The 15444-nt window shown below is 44.1% G+C and overlaps 1 protein-coding gene across 1 annotated transcript in view; it reads left to right on the top strand.

Annotated features, from left to right (window-relative positions):
* ZDHHC17 (zinc finger DHHC-type palmitoyltransferase 17) overlaps nucleotides 1-15444 on the top strand; it is a 306091-nt gene that overhangs the window by 217621 nt on the left and 73026 nt on the right. The window contains exon 10 of the mRNA XM_053716763.1: nucleotides 8319-8402. Coding sequence (XP_053572738.1) covers nucleotides 8319-8402 — 84 coding nt within the window. The remainder of the gene's footprint in view (nucleotides 1-8318; nucleotides 8403-15444) is intronic.

Here is a 15444-nt window from a genome sequence, read left to right as displayed (position 1 = left end):
TATTTCTGACAGAGGTCAGAAAATCAGAGATTTTGAATACTTGCCGAGCACTTCAGTCCATTCCTCGGCCATCAGTGGCTCAGTGTATGGAGGTAATCGGATTAATGGTAGCGGCAATGGACATCGTTCCGTTTGCTCGCTTTCGTCTCAGACCTCTGCAACTGTGCATGCTCGGTCAGTGGAATGGGGATTATGCGGATTTATCTCCAAAGATAATTCTATATCAAGAGACCAGAAACTCTCTTCTTTGGTGGTTGTCGCCGGATAATCTGTCCAGGGGACTTGTTTCCGCAGACCCTCGTGGGTGATAGTGTCAACAGATGCCAGCCTTCTGGGCTGGGGTGCAGTTTGCAGTTCAGGGTGTTTGGGCTTAAGTGGAGTCTCTACTTCCAATCAATATTTTGGAACTGAGGGCAATATTCAATGCGCTTCAGGCGTGGCCTCAGTTGGCTACGGCCAAATTCATCAGATTCCATTCTAAGTCGATAGACTATTCATCTGCGGAGTGGGAACTTCACCCGGAGGTATTTGCCTCATTGATTCTCAGATGGGGCAGACCTGAGTTGGATTTGATGGCATCTCGTCAGAATGCCAAGCTTCCAAGATACGTATCCCGGTCAAGGGATCCTCAGGCCGAACTGATAGATGCCTTGGCAGTTCCTTGTTTGTTCAGCCTAGCTTATGTGTTTGCGCCATTCCTTTCCTCCCAAGCGTGAGAGAGCTTCAGTGATCCTGATAGCGCCTGCTTGGCCACGCAGGACTTGGTATGCGTATCTAGTGGACATGTCCTCTCTGCCACCGTGGAAACTTCCGTTGAGACAGGACCTTCTTATTCAAGGTCCTTTCCAACATCCAAATCTAATTTCTCTGCAACTGACTGCATGGAGATTGAACGCTTGATTTCTCTTGTAAGGTGTATCCAGTCCACGGATCATCCATTACTTGTGGGATATTCTCCTTCCCAACAGGAAGTTGCAAGAGGACACCCACAGCAGAGCTGCTATATAGCTCCTCCCCTAACTGCCATACCCAGTCATTCTCTTGCAACTCTCAACAAAGATGGAGGTAGTAAGAGGAGAGTGGTAAAATATAGTTAGTTTTTTCTTCAATCAAAAGTTTATTTTCAAATAGTACTGGAGTTGTACTATTTTATCTCAGGCAGTATTTAGAAGAAGAATCTGCCTGCATTTTCTATGATCTTAGCAGCTTGTAACTAAGATCCACTGCTGTTCTCACATATGTCTGAGGAGTGAGGTAACTTCAGAGGGAGAATGGCGTGCAGGTTATCCTGCTATAAGGTATGTGCAGTTTTAAGTTTTTCTAGGGACTGGAAAATGCTGCTGATACCGGATTAATGTAAGTTAAGCCTAAATACAGTGATTTAATAGCGACTTGTATCAGGCTTATTATCAGAGATATATACTCTTATAAAATGGCAATATAAAACGTTTGCTGGCATGTTTAATCGTTTTTATATATGCTTTGGTGATAAAACATTATTGGGGCCTAGTTTTTTCCACATTGCTGGCTTAATTTTTGCCTAGAAACAGATTCCTGAGGCTTTCCACTGTTGTAGTATGAGTGGGAGGGGCCTATTTTAGCGCTTTTTTGCGCAGTTAAAATTACAGACAGAGACATTCAGCTTCCCTCAGCAGTCCCCTGCATGCTATAGGACATCTCTTAAGGGCTCTAAAGGCTTCAAAAGTCGTTTATTGAGGAAGGTAGGGCCACAGCTGAGCTGTGGCAGTTGTTGTGACTGTTTAAAAAACGTTTATTTCATTTTTTTGATCCGTTTTTTGCATTAAGGGGTTAATCATCCATTTGCAAGTGGGTGCAATGCTCTGCTAACCTGTTACATACACTGTAAAAATTTCGTTTGATTTACTGCCTTTTTTTCACTGTTTTTCAAATTTTGACATTTGTTTCTCTTAAAGGCACAGTGCCGTTTTTTATATACTGTATGCTTGTTAACTTGATTTAAAGTGTTTTCCAAGCTTGCTAGTCTCATTGCTAGTCTGTATAAACATGTCTGACATAGAGGAAACTCCTTGTTCATTATGTTTAAAAGCCATGGTGGAACCCTATATGAGAATGTGTACTAAATGTATTGATTTCACTTTAAACAATAAAGATCAGCTTTTGTCTTTAAAAAATTTATCACCAGAGGATTCTGTCGAGGGGGAAGTTATGCCGACTAATTCTCCCCACGTGTCAGACCCTTTGACTCCTGCTCAAGGGACTCGCGCTCAAATGGCGCCAAGTACATCAAGGACCCCCATAGCAATTACTTTACAAGACATGGCGGCAGTCATGGATAATACACTGTCAGCGGTATTAGCCAGGCTGCCTGAATTTAGAGGAAAGCGAGATAGCTCTGGTGTTAGGTGTAATACAGAGCATACAGACGCTTTAAGGCCCATGTCTGATACTGCCTAACAATATGCAGAAGCTGAGGAAGGAGAGCTTCAGTCTGTGGGTGATATCTCTGACTCAGGGAAACCTGATTCTGATATTTCTACTTTTAAATTTAAGCTTGAGAACCTCCGTGTGTTGCTTAGGGAGGTTTTAGCTGCTCTGAATGACTGTGACACAATTGCAGTGCCAGAGAAATTGTGTAGACTGGATAAATACTTTGCAGTGCCGGTGTGTACTGAGGTTTTTCCAATACCTAAAAGGTTTACAGAAATCATTAATAAAGAGTGGGATAGACCCGGTGTGCCGTTTTCCCCCCCTCCTATTTTTAGAAAAATGTTTCCCATAGACGCCACCACACGGGACTTATGGCAGACGGTCCCTAAGGTGGAGGGAGCAGTTTCTACTTTAGCAAAGCGTACTACTATCCCTGTCGAGGACAGTTGTGCTTTTTCAGATCCTATGGATAAAAAGTTAGAGGGTTACCTTAAGAAAATGTTTATTCAACAAGGTTTTATCCTGCAGCCCCTTGCATGCATTGCTCCTGTCACTGCTGCTGCGGCGTTCTGGTTTGAGTCTCCGGAAGAGGCTTTACAGGCAACGACTCCATTGGATGACATATTTAACAAGCTTAGAGCACTTAAGCTAGCTAATTCTTTTGTTTCTGATGCCATTGTTCATTTGACTAAACTAACGGCTAAGAATTCTGGATTTGCCATCCAGGCGCGTAGGGCGCTATGGCTTAAATCTTGGTCAGCTGACGTGACTTCAAAGTCTAAACTACTTAACATTCCCTTCAAGGGACAGACCCTATTCGGGCCTGGTTTGAAGGAAATTATTGCTGACATTACTGGAGGTAAAGGTCATGCCCTTCCTCAGGACAGGTCTAAATCAAGGGCCAAACAGTATAATTTTCGTGCCTTTCGAAACTTCAAAGCAAGTGCAGCATCAACTTCCTCTACTACAAAACAAGAGGGAACTTTTGCTCAGTCCAAGACGGCCTGGAAACCTAACCAGTCCTGGAACAAAGGCAAGCAGGCCAAAAAGCCTGCTGCTGCCTCTACGACAGCATGAAGGAACGGCCCCCTATCTGGTAACGGATCTAGTAGGGGGCAGACTTTCTCTCTTCGCCCAGGCGTGGGCAAGAGATGTTCAGGATCCCTGGGCATTGGAGATTATATCTCAGGGGTATCTTCTGGACTTCAAGGCTTCCCCTCCACAAGGGAGATTTCACCTTTCACGATTATCTGTGAACCAGATAAAGAAAGAGGCATTCTTACACTGTGTGCAAGACCTTCTAGTTATGGGAGTGATCCATCCACTTCCAAAGCAGGGACAGGGATTTTACTCAAATCTGTTTGTGGTTCCCAAAAAAAGAGGGAACCTTCAGACCAATCTTGGATCTAAAGATCTTAAACAAATTCCTCAGAGTTCCATCATTCGAAATGGAAACTATTCGGACCATCCTACCCATGATCCAGGAGGGTCAATATATGACTACCGTGGATTTAAAGGATGCTTACCTTCACATTCCGATACACAAAGATCATCATCATCGGTTCCTAAGGTTTGCCTTTCTGGACAGGCATTACCAGTTTGTGGCTCTTCCCTTCGGGTTAGCTACAGCCCCAAGGATTTTTACAAAGGTTCTGGGGTCGCTTCTGGCGGTCCTAAGGCCGCGGGGCATAGCAGTGGCCCCTTATCTAGACGACATCCTGATACAGGCGTCAAACTTCCAAATTGCCAAGTCCCATACTGACATAGTTCTGGCATTTCTGAGGTCGCATGGGTGGAAAGTGAACGAGGAAAAGAGTTCTCTATCCCCACTCACAAGAGTCTCCTTCTTAGGGACTCTTATAGATTCTGTAGAAATGAAAATTTACCTGACGGAGTCCAGCTTATCAAAACTTCTAAATTCTTGCCGTGTTCTCCATTCTATTCCGCGCCCTTCGGTGGCTCAGTGCATGGAAGTAATCGGCTTAATGGTAGCGGCAATGGACATAGTACCGTTTGCGCGCCTACATCTCAGACCGCTGCAACTATGCATGCTCAGTCAGTGGAATGGGGATTACTCAGATTTGTCCCCTCTACTAAATCTGGATCAAGAGACCAGAGATTCTCTTCTCTGGTGGCTATCTCGGGTCCATCTGTCCAAAGGTATGACCTTTCGCAGGCCAGATTGGACAATTGTAATGACAGATGCCAGCCTTCTATCGTGGGCTCAGGAGGAGAAACTCCTCCCAATAAATATTCTGGAATTGAGGGCAATATTCAATGCTCTTCAAGCCTGGCCTCAGTTAACAACCCTGAGGTTCATCAGATTTCAGTCGGACAACATCACGACTGTGGCTTACATCAACCATCAAGGGGGAACAAGGAGTTCCCTAGCGATGTTAGAAGTCTCCAAAATAATTTGCTGGGCAGAGAGTCACTCTTGCCACCTTTCAGCGATCCATATCCCAGGTGTAGAGAACTGGGAGGCGGATTTTCTAAGTCGTCAGACTTTTCATCCGGGGGAGTGGGAACTCCATCCGGAGGTGTTTGCTCAATTGATTCATCGTTGGGGCAAACCAGAACTGGATCTCATGGCGTCTCGCCAGAACGCCAAGCTTCCTTATTACGGATCCAGGTCCAGGGACCCGGAAGCGACGCTGATAGATGCTCTAGCAGCGCCTTGGTCTTTCAACCTGGCTTACGTGTTTCCACAGTTTCCTCTGCTCCCTCGACTGATTGCCAAAATCAAGCAGGAGAGAGCATCAGTGATCTTGATAGCGCCTGCGTGGCCACGCAGGACCTGGTATGCAGACCTAGTGGACATGTCATCCTTTCCACCTTGGACTCTGCCTTTGAGACGAGACCTTCTACTACAAGGTCCTTTCAATCATCCAAATCTAATTTCTCTGAGACTGACTGCCTGGAGATTGAACGCTTGATTTTATCAAAGCGTGGCTTCTCCGAGTCAGTCATTGATACCTTTAATACAGGCACGAAAGCCTGTCACCAGGAAAATCTACCATAAGATATGGCGTAAATATCTTTATTGGTGTGAATCCAAAAGTTACTCATGGAGTAAGGTTAGGATTCCCAGGATATTATCTTTTCTCCAAGAGGGTTTGGAAAAAGGATTATCAGCTAGTTCTTTGAAGGGACAGATCTCTGCACCGTCTATTCTTTTGCACAAGCGTCTGGCGGATGTTCCAGACGTTCAGGCGTTTTGTCAGGCGTTGGTTAGAATCAAGCCTGCGTTTAAACCTGTTGCTCCCCCATGGAGCCTAAATTTGGTTCTTAAAGTTCTTCAAGGGATTCCGTTTGAACCTCTTCATTCCATAGATATCAAACTTTTATCTTGGAAAGTTCTTTTTTTGATGGCTATTTCCTCGGCTCGTAGAGTCTCAGAGTTATCTGCTTTACAATGTGACTCTCCTTATCTAATCTTCCATACAGATAAGGTAGTTCTGTGTACAAAACCTGGGTTTTTGCCTAAGGTGGTATCTACTAAGAATATCAATCAAGAGATTGTTGTTCCATCATTGTGTCCTAATCCTTCTTCAAAGAAGGAACGTCTTTTACATAATCTGGACGTGGTTCGTGCTTTAAAGTTTTACTTACAAGCTACTAAAGATTTTCGTCAAACATCTGCTTTGTTTGTTGTTTACTCTGGACAGAGGAGAGGTCAAAAGGCTTCAGCAACCTCTCTTTCTTTTTGGCTAAGAAGCATAATCCGCTTAGCCTATGAGACTGCTGGACAGCAGCCTCCTAAAAGGATTACAGCTCATTCTACTAGAGCTGTGGCTTCCACTTGGGCCTTTAAAAATGAGGCTTCTGTTGAACAGATTTGCAAGGCAGCGACTTGGTCTTCGCTTCATACTTTTTCCAAATTCTACAAATTTGATTCTTTTGCTTCTTCGGAGGCTATTTTTGGGAGAAAGGTTTTACAGGCAGTGGTACCTTCCGTTTAAGTACCTGCCTTGTCCCTCCCTTCATCCGTGTACTTTAGCTTTGGTATTGGTATCCCACAAGTAATGGATGATCCGTGGACTGGATACACCTTACAAGAGAAAACACAATTTATGCTTACCTGATAAATTTATTTCTCTTGTGGTGTATCCAGTCCACGGCCCGCCCTGTCATTTTAAGGCAGGTCAAAATTTTAGATTAAACTACAGTCACCACTGCACCCTATGGTTTCTCCTTTCTCGGCTTGTTTCGGTCGAATGACTGGATATGGCAGTTAGGGGAGGAGCTATATAGCAGCTCTGCTGTGGGTGTCCTCTTGCAACTTCCTGTTGGGAAGGAGAATATCCCACAAGTAATGGATGATCCGTGGACTGGATACACCACAAGAGAAATAAATTTATCAGGTAAGCATAAATTGTGTTTTTATCAAAGCGAGGATTCTCTGATTCAGTTATTAATACTTTGATACAGGCTAGAAAGCCTGTCACTAGAAAAATATATCATAAGATATGGCGTAAATATCTTTATTGGTGTGAATCCAAGGGTTACTCATGGAGTAAAATTAGGATTCCTAGGATTTTGTCTTTTCTCCAAGAAGGATTGGAGAAAGGGTCATCAGCAAGCTCCTTAAAGGGACAAATTTCAGCTTTGTCAATTCTGTTTCACAAACGTTTGGCAAATGTATCAGATGTTCAGTCTTTTTGTCAGGCTCTATCTATAATTAAGCCTGTATTTAGACCTATTACTCCTCCTTGGAGTTTGAATTTAGATCTTCGAGTTCTGCAAGGGGTTCAGTTTGAACCTATGCATTCCATAGATATTAAACTATTATCGTGGAAAGTTCTGTTTTTGGTTGCTATTTCTTCTGCTCAAAGAGTTTCTGAGCTTTCAGCTTTACAGTGTGATTCGCCTTATCTCATATTTCATTCTGATAAGGTGGTTTTACGTACCAAACCTGGTTTTCTTCCTAAGGTTGTTTCGAATAAGAATATTAATCAGGAAATTGTTGTTCCTTCTTTGTGTCCTAATCCTTCTAAGAAGGAGCGTCTGTTACATAACTTGGATGTGGTCCGTGCCTTAAAGTTTTACTTACAGGCAACTAAGGATTTAAGTCAATCATCTTCATTATTCATTGTTTATTCTGGAAAGCGTAGGGGTCAGAAAGCTACGGCTACCTCTTTCTTTTTGGTTGAGAAGTATCATCCGCCTGGCATATGAGACTGCTGGACAGCAGCCTCCTGAAAGAATTACGGCTCATTCTACTAGGGCTGTGGCTTCCACATGGGCTTTTAAAAACGATGCATCTGTTGAACAGATTTGTAAGGCTGCGACTTGGTCGTCCCTTCACACTAAATTTATGCTTACCTGATAAATTACTTTCTTTTACGATATGACGAGTCCACGGCCCACCCTGTTATTTTAAGACAGATTTATTTTATTTTTTGTAAACTTCAGTCACCTCTGCAACTTTTAACCTTTCCTTTTCTCTTCCTATAACCTTCGGCCGAATGACTGGAGGTGGAGGGGAAGGGAGGAGCTATATATACACAGCTCTGTTGTGGTGCTCTTTGCCACTTCCTGTTAGCAGGAGGTTAATATTCCACAAGTAAGGATAAAATCCGTGGACTCGTCATATCGTAAAAGAAAGTAATTTATCAAGTAAGCATAAATTTAGTTTTTCTTTGGTGGCCTACATTAATAAACGTGCGTTTTATAGGCTTATAATTGCGTGGAACAGTTACTTGTGTGCATTAGTTTGTGCTGTTCTAGGGTAGTACTTTTGGAACATTTTAGCATCTTGGTTTTTAACACCATATTTTTGTAGCAAGACCTTGACATAATTTTTAAATTGGTTCCATGCTGTAAACTTATACTAGACATGCTAAAATGTGAACCGTTCTAATAAAACAGGTTTTCACTATTATTTTTTTGTTTATTTGTTTCTGTAGGTGCAGGAAACCATCGCTATTTCATGGGATACTTGTTTTTCCTTCTTTGCATGATTTGTTGGATGATTTATGGCTGTATTTCCTGTAAGTAGATATTTATTATACTCTATACAATGAAAGCCAATTAAACTATGTTGTGCAAAATTACTTTGGGTTTGGTTAACATTTTCAAAATGTCTGAAGAACCCCCTTCCTGCTTGCTTCAGTTCTGTTTTTACTATAGCATGTGAAATAATTCCTGCCACTAGGAGGAGGCCAAGAACTCACACAAGCTTTAATCAATCCCAACTCCCATCTCTCCTCACTTTAGTTTTGTTCTTGGCTTCACAGGAGTGAGGTTGAAGATAGAGGTGCTCCAGCTAACTGCTGAAGGATTATTTTATGGGAACTCAGATAAATGTAAGACCCATTATCCCTGGGAAAGATCATTCAGAAAGAAACAAAGAGCAGATTCCAGCACTATGAATGATACAGGAACACATGAATACCATGGCAGTATAGCTTATGTATTGTCAGAACATGCTTATGTGTATCTTGGATGCTAAACACATGCATTTTATTAGGCTGTATGCCAGTTATATGCATGACATGTTTATTTTCAGGAACATTATTACACTCTGTTTTTTTTAATGTATGCACCATCACGCATCACTAGTCTTCAAACACATTATCAAATTAGCAAATTACAGGTATTTTAGGTACATTGGTTATTTATTATATTTCAATATATGCAGATATGTAGTGTTACGTATACATATCCTCTTTCTGATACAAGGTTACACACAGACTATGTTAATCATAATATGTAGATACCTTTACAAGCGGAGGATCTAGGGTTTGAATCCAACTGTTAATGCTGTTTTTTTCACTTTACAGCTAGTCTTTAAACTTATGTTTAACTTTTTCTTATTTTTTTATGCAGAAGTGGTCTGGTGCATTATTTCGTAGGTATCTAACCTTTGTCCTACTTTGATTTATTTGATCCAACATGACAAAGATTTAAGTTGAGCTCCAAAGTGGAAGCAGCTTTTCATGGGTTTTTTTTCTTAAATTTTCTTTAAGGGATATAACTTTTAATTTTTCACTTTTTTCTTGGGCTACTGTGTCCATATCAGCCCAGTCTTCTGGCCCGGGGGTTCTTTCTGTAGGTCTCGAAGGACACAATGTGTAGGTCACCTCTGGAGACGAGGTTACCTATAAACGTATGCAACTCCAAGTGATATTTCTTTTTATTAGCTCTTCAGCCATTTACCCTTCAAAAGAAGTGCTTCTGCAGTCCTCTATCGATTCAGGAAGTGTCCCGTATAGTGTCCTGGGCAGAAAGAACTGATGCGTGGGAAGTAGATTTTCTCTGCCTTTAGTCTATTTATCCAGGAGAGTGGTCTCTCCTTCAGGAGATCTTCAATCACTTAGTTGCCAAATGGTTGTAGATCTGATGACTTATCTTTTGCAGCACAAACTGCCAGCTTCTCGTGCAGGTTCAAGGATCCACAGGTTCAAATGATAGGGCCTTAGTGTGTCCATGCAACTTTCGCTTAGCCTATTGTCCTCCTCCCAAGAATGATTGTCGAATCAAACAGGAGTCTCCATCAGTGATCCTGATCATTAGTTTTGCCCCACAGGACATGCTATGCATATTAGGTTCTTTTCTTTCATGTAAGTGGCAAGAGTACATGAGTGCCAGGAATCAGACTGAGACGAGAAGTGCAAAAATAATCACACCTTTATTAATAGCAAAAAATAATAAAAAAAGTCCACAAGTCAAATAACAAGCCAGGAGTCAAAACCAGAGCTGGTAGTCAGGCGAGCCGAGTCAGGAGCCAAAGTGAATAGTCAGACGAGCCGGGAATCAGGAACAAGGAGAACAGCAGAGTCAGGAACAAGCCAGGGATCAGGAACCAGGAGGGACGTCAGACAGGTAGGTAATACACAGGAACTCTCACAAACAGGTCCGAGACAACGCAAAGGCAAAGCATACTGAACAGAGGCCCTTTAAATAACTGATGACATCACAATTCTGAGACTGCAACCTGTCTCACATGGATGATGTACACCAGTCTGGCCATAAAAGGGCATGCAGGAAATGAGCAGCATCACACACTATGCACCAGAGTCAGCAAGAGGTGTGAGTAAAATGGCTGCCAGCAGCACATGGCAAACAAAGCAGGAAAAAACCCCAACAGTACCCTCCCCTCAACTACCCCTCCCCCACGGGAGGACAAAAGGCTTATTGGGGAAACGGGCATGGAAGGCACGGAGGAGGGCGGGATCATGAACATCAGAGGAGGGAACCCATGAAAGCTCCTCCGGACCGTAACCCCTCCAGTGAACCAAATACTGTGTACGCGGCCCCTGGACATATGAGAGTCAATAATGCTGCTGACTTCCTATTCTTCATGGTTGTCAACAAAGATAGGACGGGGACGAGGCAACACAGTGGTAAACCTATAACAAACCAATGGTTTCAAGAGGGAGACATGAAAAACATTGGAGATGCGCATTGCAGGAGGAAGGTCACCAGCATAGGCCACAGGATTGACCCGTCGGAGTATTCGAAAAGGACCAACATAACGGGGAGCAAGTTTATTGGAAGGCACCGGAAGGTTCAAGTTGCGGGATGACAGCCAAACCCTGTCACCAACCTGGTAGGAAGGCACAGGCAGACGCCTACTATCAGCCTGGAATTTTTTGCGCTTCATAAAACGATGAAGGCAATCCTGACTCTGCACCCACGTGGAACGGAGTTGCCGGAGATGCTCCTCCAAAGCCGGATTACCCTAAGACATGAATGAATCGGGCAACAAGAATGGTTGAAACACATAATTCGCCATGAACAGGGATAACTTGGAGGAAGCATTAATAGCAGTAATAGTACTATTACGAGCAAACTCTGCCCAAGGTAACGGTTCAGACCAATTATTGTGGTGATCTGAAACATAGCAACGGAGGAACTGTTCCAGAGCTTGATTAGACCGTTACGCAGCCCCATTGGATTGAGGGTGATATGCGGAGGAGAAGGAAAGCTGGATTCCCATTTGAGCACAAAAGAAACGCCAAAATCTGGAGACAAACTGGCTACCCTGGTCCGATATTATCTCCTTGGGTAACCCATGTAAACGGAAGACCTCCCGGGCAAAAATTGAAGCAAGCTCCTGAGCGGTAGGTAGCCTCTTCAAGGGAATGCAATGTGACATTTTAGAAAAGCGGTCAACTACTATAAGGATAACAGTATTGCCATTGGAAACAGGGAGCTCGACAATAAAGTCCATGGAAAGATGTGTCCAAGGATGCTCACCATTAGCAATAGTTGAAGGAGACCCACAGGAAGACGTTGAGGAGTCTTATTCTGTGCACAAACTGAGTAGGAGGCAACATACGCAGCAACATCAGAACGAAGACCTGGCTACCAGAATTGTCTACCAAATCATTTGGTTCTTGCCTGGGTGACCTGCTGCTTTAGGATAGTGGTAAGTTTGAAAAAGTTTAGTTAGAAGATTCTCAGGAACAAAACACTAGTACGTTTCTCAGGAGGTGCATTGGTTTGTGCAGCCAGTATCTCCTCCCCCAAGGGAGAAGTCAAATTAGTACGTATGGTAGCCAAAATATGGTCAGGAGGTATAACAGGAGTAGGTACAGACTCCTCCTTGGACAGAGGCAAAAATTGTCGAGAGAGGGCATCAGCCCTAACATTCTTACTACCAGGCAGGTAGGAGACCACATAATTAAACCAAGACAAAAATAGAGCCCATCTGGCCTGTCGGGGCGGCAAATGTTTTGCTTCAGAGATAAGTTTTGGTCAGTAAGAATGAGCACTGGTACGCTAGTACCCTCGAGAAGATGCCTCCATTCCTTGAGTGCCAAAATTATGGCCAGTAATTCCCTGTCGCCAATTTCATAATTGCACTCCGCTGGAGACCATTTCTTAGAGAAGAAACCCCACAGATGCAAGGAACCGTCAGGCATAGGACGTTGAGACAAGAGGGCACCTACTCCAGTTTGAGACTCATCAACCTCATGAACGAAAGGCAGGACAGGTTTAGGATGAGCCAGAACTGGAGTGGCAGCAAAGGCAGTCTTAAGACTATCAAAGGCCTTAATGGCAGTAGGTGACCAATGGAGTGGATCATTCTCTTTACTGGTCATGTCTGTGATAGGTTTGACCAAGGAAGAAAAGTTTTTAATAAACTTTCTTTAGTAATTGGCTAACCCCAAAAAACGTTGAATAGACCGAAGACCAACTGGGCGAGGCCACTGTAGAACTGCAAATAACTTGTCAGGATCCATGGAGAACCCTGCAATGGAGATAACATAACCTAGGAAGGTTACTTGAGTCTGATGGAACTCACATTTCTCGAGTTTACAAAACAGGCCGTTCTCACGTAGTCTCTGAAGAACCCGTGTAACATCAGAACGATAAGCCTCAAGCGTGGGTCAGTGTATGAGGATGTCGTCTAAATACACCACAACACACTGTTACAACATATCTTGTAGGACATCATTAATAAATTCCTGGAAAATTACAAAATACTCATAATGCCCGCTCCTGGTGTTAAATGCTTTTTTCCATTTGTGACCCTCCTTGATCCTAACGTGATTGTACGCTCCTCTCAAATCAAGTTTAGTAAAGACCGTAGCTCCCTTGAGGCGGTCAAAGAGTTCCGTAATGAGCGGAATAGGGTAAGCATTCTTAATGGTAAGACGATTAAGGCCCCTATAATCGATGCATGGCATTAACTTGCCACCCTTTTTCTTCACAAAGAAGAAGCCAGCCCCTGCAGGAGAGCAGGATTTGCGGAAGATCTCCCGTGACAGAGCATCGGCAACATACTCCTCCATAGCACAATTCTCCGCAACAGACAGAGGGTAAACCCGGCCCCGAGGAGGAATGGCTCCGGGTTGCAGGTCTATGGCACAATCGTAAGACCGGTGAGGAGGCAACGTACCGGCGCGCACCTTGTCAAAAACGTCTAGGAACTCTCGTACTCCTCTGGCAACTGAGATACTGAAGTGCACCAGACTTTAACTGGTTTCCGAAGACAAGTGGAAATACATTGCGGAGACCACAACAAAATTTCAGACCTGCTCCAGTCAAGACTGGGATTGGGCTTTTAGAGCCAGGGATAACCCAGAACAGGAAAATGTGGAGAATTTATCACCTGGAACTGGAGGGCCCCAACAGCCATGGATAACGAAGCCGTCTCGTGAGTAACGAGTGCGGGCTGAAGGGGCCTGCCATCTATGGCCTCAATTGCAAGCAGAAAGGACCGAGAAAAAACAGGAATGGAGTGCTTTGATGCAAAAGCACTGTCAATGAAATAACCTGCAGCACCGGAGTCAACAAGAGCCTAGATGTCTATGGAGGAGTACACCCAGGAAAGGACAACCGTGACCAAAGGTTTCTCCTTTAGCGGTTCCTGGAATGAGGATAAACCACCCAAGGTCTGCCCCCGACAGGACCTTAGGCGTGAGCGGTTTTCCGGCCGTGTAGGACAAGACTTCAAATGGTGGCCCTGTAACCCACAATAGAGGCAGAGCCCCTCCCTCCTCCTAAAGGCCCTCTCCGCCGCGGAGAGACGCGTGAATCCCAACTGCATCGGCTCAGCAGTACCTGTTGACTCTGGACCGGGAGGCATGGGTGGGAACGAACACATAGGAGACAACGGAACAGGAGGCTTCCGCACGTGCTCCTTGAAAGAGGGCCTCTCTCCGAGTCTGATGTCAATTAGGATGAAAAAAGACACCAAAGCCTTGAGATCCTCTGGTAGCAACTACGTCTTTAATCGCATCCGAGAGCCCATGAAAGAAGGCAGCAACAGGGCTTCATTGTTCCAACCTACCTCTGCGGCAAGCGTACGGAACTCAATGGCATACTGAGCAACAGATCTCGTACCTTGCTGAATGGACATGAGTCGTTTAGCAGCAGAGGAGGAGCGAGCCAGAACATCAAATACCCTTTGAAAGGATGCCACAAATTCAGGGTAATTTGAAATCACAGATTTATTAGTCTCCCACAAGGGATTAGCCCAGGTAAGAGCTGTGTCAGAGAGTAATGAGATGAGAAATCCCACCTTAGCTCTGTCAGAGGGAAACACCTGAGGTAACATCTCAAAGTAAATGCCCACCTGGTTCAAAAACCCTCTGCACTGAATAGGATCGCCTCCATATCGCTGAGGTAGAGGTGCAGAACCGGACATGCTCCTGGTAGGACTAGGTGCAGCAGTGGAAACAGGAGCAGCCATAACTTGCAGAACACTTTGGTCCAAATGTGCAGTGCGAGTCAGCAGGGTTTGCTGGGCTAGTGCAAATTGATCCAAGCAGTGATCCTGTTCATCCATCCTGGAAATGATGGTAGGTAAAGGTGGATTATTAGCACCATCAGGATTCATGGCCCTTGCGTAATGTCAGGGTGCCAGGAATCAGACTGAGACGAGAAGTGCAAAAATAATCGCACATTTATTAATAGCAACAAATAATAAAAAGTCCACAAGTCAAATAACAAGCTTGGAGTCAAAACCAGAGCTGGTAGTCAAACGAGCCGAGTCAGGAGCCAAAGCGAGTAGTCAGACGAGCCGGTATCGGGAACAAGGAGAACAGCAGAGTCAGGAACAAGCCAGGGATCAGGAACCAGGAGGGACGTCAGACAGCCAGGTAGTACACAGGAACTCTCACAAACAGGCCTGATACAACGCAAGGGCAAAGCATACTAAATAATAAGTGATGACATCACAATTCTGAGACTGTAACCAGTCTCACATGGATGATGTACACCAGTCTGGCGATAAAAGGGCATGCAAGAAATGAGCGGCATCACACACTATGCACCAGAGTAAGCAAGAGAGGTTCGTAAAATGGCTGCCAGCAGCACATGGCAAACAAAGCAGGGAAAAACCTTGACAATGATCTAGTGACGTATGGGATATACAATCCTACCAGGAGGGGGCAAAGTTTCCCAAACCTCAAAATACCTATAAATACACCTCCCACCTCATTCATACCTCAGTTTTACAAACTTTGCCTTCGTTGGAGGATGGTGAAGCAAGTTGTGCTTGATTTTCTTCTGTGAAAGACGCTTCTAAGCATTTTGAAGCCGTATTCCTCTCAAAGTACAGTGTTTATCTGAGGGATG

This window comes from Bombina bombina, chromosome 6 (assembly GCF_027579735.1).
Source record: "Bombina bombina isolate aBomBom1 chromosome 6, aBomBom1.pri, whole genome shotgun sequence".
NCBI lineage: Eukaryota > Metazoa > Chordata > Amphibia > Anura > Bombinatoridae > Bombina > Bombina bombina.
This window is presented reverse-complemented; position numbering and strand designations above follow the sequence as displayed.